The sequence below is a fragment of the Myodes glareolus genome, chromosome 6, assembly GCF_982192425.1.
Source record: "Myodes glareolus chromosome 6, mMyoGla1.1, whole genome shotgun sequence".
Lineage (NCBI taxonomy): Eukaryota > Metazoa > Chordata > Mammalia > Rodentia > Cricetidae > Myodes > Myodes glareolus.
The window spans coordinates 86719578-86726685 of record NC_142031.1 but is presented as its reverse complement, the minus strand read 5'-3'; the positions used below and the strand labels follow the sequence as shown (position 1 = coordinate 86726685).

At 49.6% G+C, this 7108-nt stretch overlaps 1 protein-coding gene across 7 annotated transcripts in view; it reads left to right on the top strand.

The window, feature by feature from the left end:
- Positions 1-6289: 6289 nt before the first annotated feature.
- Positions 6290-7108, top strand: part of Mta3 (metastasis associated 1 family member 3) — a 119299-nt gene continuing 118480 nt past the window's right edge. For 3 of the 7 annotated variants that reach the window (XM_087907304.1, XM_087907303.1, XM_087907305.1), the window contains exon 1: positions 6290-6442. In XM_087907304.1, coding sequence (XP_087763430.1) covers positions 6415-6442 — 28 coding nt within the window. In that variant the 5' untranslated portion in view covers positions 6290-6414. The remainder of the gene's footprint in view (positions 6443-7108) is intronic. The other 4 variants (XM_087907307.1, XM_087907306.1, XM_087907308.1 and 1 more) reach the window with 2 other exon arrangements.

Genomic DNA, 7108 nt, shown 5'->3' with positions numbered 1-7108 from the left:
TCAGACTTGAGGGTTGAGGCAGGACTCTGTTAGACCGCGCTCCATATTTGCTTCCGGCTAGAGTTGGAGGGGCAGCCCTGGGCATCTGGCCTGAGCAGCGACTTGTGTGACTGCTCAAGCCCGACTTGTTTGCATATTTGGACCTGACTTCTGTGGGCAGAGCCCAACCTGTTAAACCTGTTTCTGCTCTTGGGAGCTACTTCATCCCCTGCAGCCAGGGTTTGGCTTACTTCTGAGACCAGACAGGCTAGGTTGTGGGCTAATGGTGACGAGGGAGACAAGGAGTACAGCTCTGATCTTTCTCCTACACTTCAGGCCAGTTCACCGGATTCTTCAAAGAGGAATTCTCTACCCAGATACTTCCAAAGGCACCTGGAACTAACCTGTCCATCACCACACTGAGTTTTACCTCAGCTCCTGTGTCCTATACTCAGGGACCTTCACATACCTGTCTCCAACCGATTGCGTAACAAGCCTTATGGCTTTATTTTCAATCCACATCTCCCGAAAGCCTCCAGATCTTACTATTCCTCCTCTATGAACGACAAACCTGTCAACTTCTCTCTCAGCCATTGCTCTGCTCTAGGCTGGACTAGCTCCCCTCACCCACCTCATGCCTTCCCTACTGTCCTGGACCCCGGCCTCTATGTGAGTAACTCTTGGTTATCCCACTCCCAACCCCAGCTTTTTTTTTTTTTTTTTTTTTAAATATTCTCTCTGTATATTCTGGTTATCTTGGAGCTCTCTATGTAGACCACGTTGGTCTCGAACTCAGAAATATTCCTGCCTCTGCCTCCTGAGTGCTGGGATTAGATGTGTATGCTACCACACCAGACTCTGATTAATTATTGCAAACATCCTTACTACATCTCCTACTGACCCGCCCTGAATATTTTTCTCCTGACCCAACACTCTACATGGCAAATCTTTTCTCATTCAAATCCACAACAGGCTGAAAAAGGGAAACGCCAGAATTAATTAGTGACTAATCAATCACCTGGGCCCTCATCTCAGTCTTCACTGTAACTTCCAGATCCTACTTCCCTCTTCACCAGAGAAGGAGCCATCTTCACCAGAGAAGGAGCCTTTCTTGGGGCTGGAATCAAATGGCTCAGCTCACGCCCCTCTGACAGCATTAGGGAACTATATAGAATCTCAGCCAGGCTTGGCAGTGAATGCTTTAAATACGAGCTCTTGGGAGGCAGAGACCGTACTGGTCTACATTGCCAGTTCCTGGTCAGCCAGACTGCACAGTGTGACTACATCTCAAAGAAAAGTAACAAAGGAAAAATAAGCCCTTCTGTACTGTTCTGGACTTCCATGCTTTAGCCATGGCAAGCCCTGACCCGAGAAGCTGTAAAGGTCCCTGTGCTGCTTCCCTTCTCCTTAGGGACATTCTTGTCTTGTTTGTTGATGTCACATGCCTTTCTTCTAGGATTCATTTGTCCATTTTTACAGCCCAGGACCTCCCTAAACTATCTGAAACAGGCTGGATTTTTCCAAAGATTTTGTTAAAAAACAAAATAAATTAATGAAAGGGAGGGGGTGATAAATCATAGAAAAGACAAACAGGGCACAGTTTCTTCTCCAAAGCTGTGCTCTAGCTGCAGATTAATTACACTCGAGGCCCCCAGGCTCCTTTCCGAGGTTCAATATCACAAGACTCCCAGACTGCGGCCAGAACACAGAACACTGTTTTTTCCTTTCACGAAAATTCCGTGCCTGAAGAGAAAAACTGAAGGAAAAAACCAAAACAAAAAGAACTCCATCTCTAAATTGATCAAAACCCAAATTCTCTGTCCCATATATTTCTTTTTCCTTTTTCTTCTTCTCTTTTACTCTCTGTTTCTTTTTAAGTTTTATTTATTTATTTTACATTTTTTCCCCGCTTTGAGACAGGGTTTCACTATATAGCCCTGGTTTTGTCCTGGAACTCACTCCATAGACCAGAATGGCCTTGAACTCACCGAGGTCCACCTGCCTCTGCCTACCAAGTGTTGGGATTAAGGATATGTGCCACCATGCCCGGCTCTTTTTTTAACCTTATATTTATTGAAGTGTGTGTGTGTGTGTGTGTGTGTGTGTGTGTGTGTGTGTGTGTGATGTATATGGAAGGACAAAGAACAATTTTATAGAAGCCGCTTTTCTCCTTCTATCATGTAGGTCCCAGGGACTGGACTCAGGTCTTCAGGTTTGGTGGCAAGAGCCTTCTTGGCAGTGACAGTGTCTCTTTCTTCTTTGTCTTCCTTTCAGATAAGGTCTCATGTAGCCTAGGCTGGGCTTGAACTTCTGGTCCTCCTGCCTCTACACCCAGAGAGCTAGGATCATAGGTATATGCTGACTCATTTGAAGCTTTTTGGCAGCTAAAATAGTGGAATCCTGGATTCTAACAGGATTCCACTGTGGGCCTCAGGCAATCCCTTCCATGTGCTTCTTTAATCACGACAGCCATGCTAGGAAGCTTTACCCATGGGAAGAACTGATTTGCTTTGGTGTTTCTGGCATACTTTAGGAGACATCTCTTCTTCAGGGATGCTTGAAAATGGCCGGACAGCACTGGGACCTAGCAAACATGAAATCTTTAAAATGCAGCATCACTCCTGGTTTATTCAATGCTGGGGGTTGAACCCAGGGCTTCATGCATCTTAGGTATGCATTCTACCAACCGAGCTACAAACTCAACCACTATTTATTCTTTCTTATTTTAAGATTTATTTTTATAGCTAGACAGTGGTGGTACAGGCCTTTAATCCTATCACTCAGGAGGTAGAGACAGATGGATCTCTGTGTTTGAGGTCAGCCTGGACTACAGAGGGAGTTCCAGGACAGCAAGGGCTACACAGAGAAACCCTATCTCGGAAAAAAAATTATTTTTATTTATGTATGCATGTGTGTTTGTGTGTAGGTATATGCATGTGTGTTTGTGTGTGGGTACATACATGTGTGTTTGTGTGTAGGTATATGCATGTGAGTGTAGGTACATGCAGAGGCCAGAAGATGTCGAATCCTTTGAAGATGGAATTCCAGACAATTGTGAGTCATCTGGTATGGGTTCTGCGATCTTAATTTGGGTCCTCTAGAGTGCATATGCTCCAACTGCTGAGCCACCTGTCCTCCCCCATTCTTTAAGATATTGAGCATTTCCTATGTAGAGGATCCTGTCTTGGAGCTGGAGGTAGGAGGGGCTTAACACAGAGAATCTAGGGGAGGCGAGGGAGTCTGGTCTGGCCACCATCATTACTTCCAGCTCTGCCCCAGGTCTCTAAGTCTTTAATGGGGTCTCCAGGCTAAGGCTGATCCTAAGAAGGAAAGTTGAGTGTAGACAGGCGTGGGAAATGTTCTTAGCGCTTTTCACACACTTATTGTGGTAAGACTCAAAAACCCAAGGAAATGAGACAAGCAGACAAGGAAGTAACAAGAACATAGCAATATTTTGAGGAAGACGATTCTTACTGTTTTTGAGATGAGGTCTCATGTAGTCCAGGATGATTCCAAATTGTGTAGCTGAGGAGAACCTTGAGCTCTCTGTCCTATCTCCACTTCCAAGAATTGGGTGCAGGAATTAGAAGCATAGGCTATTAGGTTGGGTTTATTCAGTACTGAGGATCTAACCCAGAGTTTCATGCATGGTAGTTAAATATTGTCAACTACGCCGCACCCCAGCCATGGAGCCCAGCCGAGCTCAGATTTGCTATGCAGTTTAGGAGAATCTTAAACTCCTGCTGTCCATGCCTCTACCTCCCAACTGAGCTTCAAGAAAAACTTAGTGTGTAATTGTGCATGTATGTAGGTCATGATGTACATGTGGGGCTATGTGGATAACTTTTTGTTTTGTTTTGTTTTGTTTTTGCTTTTGTTTTCAAGGCAGGGTTTCTCTGTAGCTTTTGGTGCCTGTCCTGGAACTAGCTCTTGTAGACCAGACTGGCCTTGAACTCACAGAGATCCTCCTGTCTTTGCCTCCTGAGTGCTGGGATTAAAGGTGTGCATCATCACCCCCTGGCTATGTGGACAACTTTTAGGGATTGGTTTTTCTCTCCGGGCATGGTGGCATACTCCTTTAATCCCAGCCCTCCAGAGGCGGAGTCAGGCATGAGTTCGATGCCAGCCTGATTGACAAAGCGAGTAGTTCCAGAACAGCCAGAGCTGCTACAAAGAAAAACTCTGTCTTGAAAAAATAAAAATATAAAAAGAATTGGTTTACTCTTTCTACCATGTGGGTTGCAGGGATCAAACTCAGTCACCAAGCTTGGCAGCACGCATCTTTACCAGCTGAGCTGCCCCTCAGCTACCTCCCCAACCCTTGTTCATTTATTACTTAAAAAAAAAATATGAGCAAACCTTCTAAAACTCGTGACGTATTTTCTTGAAGTTTTCAGGCTGCATTCTTACTAGGAGACAGATGTTGTGGTTCATGCTGTTGTGGGCCAGAGGGAAGTCCTGGATTCCACTTAGTACTGATGCCACGAGACTGTTCCAGGTGAATTATTCAGCCTATTTGTGTGTTACCTTGGAACCAGAGAGTGGTGCAGATAAGTCCCAATGTTTTTGGTGGGCTCTCCAGTGAAAGAGATAAATAGCAGCTCTACTGTCGCGGTACCAGAGCCCTTTTGTCTTCTCTGGGTCCGAAGAGTGGAGTGCTCACAGTTTGGAGCATTCTACCAACTCCTCTGGCATCTCGGGCTTTCTGGGGTAAAAGGGAAGCAACAGACACCCGCTGTTTGCCCCGTGCTTTCAGTTGTCTGCTTTACAAAGCACATTCAGATGTCGCCGCAGCGGACCCTTAGCACGCCTGAGCAGTGGAAGTCCCCTCTCCGTTTTACAGACGCGAAAACAGGCCACAGAGTAATCGGTGCAATAATGGCAAAAGCACATTTATTTATTTGCCTCAGCTATTCATAAAATTATTTTTCCTCAATATTTTGTGATAAAGGAACATCAACCAAAATGCAGTCTCCTTCTCTGGGGACACCTCCTACCCTGACACCGACCTCAGTCAGTATCACCAGGCACTAGTGGACGATCAGCGTCGTGTTTATTATGCAACAAGGTCTGGGTGTAGTTTGGAATGGCTCGGGTTTCCTTAAAGGAAGTCGTGTGTTCATTTGGGACGAGGCAGTCAAGAAGGTCTTGCTTTGTATCCCAAGGTGGCCACCAACTTGAACGAAAGGGGGAATCGGCATGGGAAAATTAACCGTTGACAAACTTTCCAGTGGGCCATGTTATCCCACACTTGTCATACAATCCCAGCACTTGAGAAACAGGAGGTGACAAGAGTCAGCCTGAGCTGAGACTCTGCTTAACATAAATAAGGCTGATGAGATAGCGAAAGTAGGTGCAAGTGCTTACAGCCATTGAAATGACTACCCGAGTTCAAACCCCGCATCCATATGATAGCCCTACACCTAGGTGTCATGGCGTTTGTGACCTCACATATATACTAAGTAAATAAATGTACTAAAAATTTAAAAACCAACCAGCAAACACAGAAGAACTGGGACTGTATAGTTCAGTGATTATGATGCATAAAGCCCTGGCTTCAATCCCCAATACTGGAAAAAAAAAAAGGCTCGCACAGGGTGGTGGTGTTTTGACATAAAACCACTTAGGTGACCAACTACACCAAACTGTTTGACAGGACCTCCTCCTTTCGCTGGGGCAAAGGCAGCTTGTGGCGCCCCTGTTCCTCTATCGGCAAAGGAAGCTTTCCTGTGCTAAAGGTCTTTCCTGGTTAAAGCACGCGCCTTAAACAGAGCCTGTTTAGAGGCCTGAGGATGTGGGGGAGTCGGTTCTGTTCAGTTCAGTTTTGGCACAACCATGATAGACCTGCCAATGTGGTTGGGCGTAGATAGCCAGCTTCTTTCAGCTCTTTTCGTGGCTGGATCTCAGACAGGGCCTGCAGGCTCTAAAGCCACTAAGCACCCTCTCACCACGAGGGAGGGACGCCAAGCATCAGTCGCTTGCCTTGACTAAATCGGAGAGTTGTACCCAGAAGGGCGTTCATGTGCTTGAGGTCACACATAGAGGGCTGTCCCTGGGGACAGAAGCAGGAAAGGAGAACCTGTCCCAAGGCGGACAGGTGACGAGGGCAGGGGAGACGCTCGGAGTGGCTGAGCCTCTGTCCCCACCCAGGTTCTTCCACAGCCCCCGGCCCTGGTGTGCTCGGACGCTAATGCGGGTGGCCCCGAGGTCCTCGGTCCCCGCAGCCCGTCGCCCCGTCCCCGCCGCGCTCCGGCCTCCGGGGCCCGCTCGGCAACTCTCGGCCGGCGCTGGGGGCGGGCACAGCCCCCTCCCTCGGTGTCCCCTCCCCGTCCCTCCCCCTCCCCCGTGGCGAGGCGGCGGCGGCGGCGGCGGTCGAGGCTGAGGCGGCGGCGGCGGGCGGGGCTCGGCTCGGGCTCCGCGGGCGGGCGGGCGGACATGGCGGCCAACATGTACCGGGTCGGAGGTAGGAAGGCTCGGCCCTTCCCGGCCCGTCGGGGCGCGGGCGGCGGGAACGGGGGTCCGGGCAGCGCACGCTTACCGCCCGCAGCCCAGGAGCCCGGGCCGAGGGCGCCGCGGGCGGGGCGCAGGGGGCTCCCCACCCCCACTCCCCTCCCCCACTGTCGCTGCCCGGCGTCTCAGGGCCAGGCCTCTTCTGGGGACACGCATCGGACACCCTCTTTACGAACGCCCCAAAGGGACAGGGCCCCTGCAAGCTCCCTAGCCGAGTGGCTTTTTTCCTCGCGTGGCTTTTGGGCACTGGGGGTGTGTGTGTGTGGGTGCTGGGAACAACCTCCCCCTCCCCGACCCTGCTTCTGCTTCGGTGTTAGTGTGGGCTGGGGGCGATGGTGGCCCAGAGAGGGGGCACAGCTGGACAGGCCTGTTTGCAGAGCCAGGACTCTGCATCTTTGCTGCTTCACCCCCATTCCCTTCGGTTTTTCGTTCAGCCCCCCTAGGAGTGGAGGCTGTGTGTGTGTGGGGGGGCAGGGAACCGCAGCCCCAGGTGGGGAGTTGAACCCAGCCTAGACGTTGCCTCTGCTGTCTGTCTTCCCAGCCTTCTGCAGAAGAGAGAAATAAGGTCAAACAAACTTTCTCTGCTCACGACGCCCTCCCTCCCTCCTTCCTGGTAAAA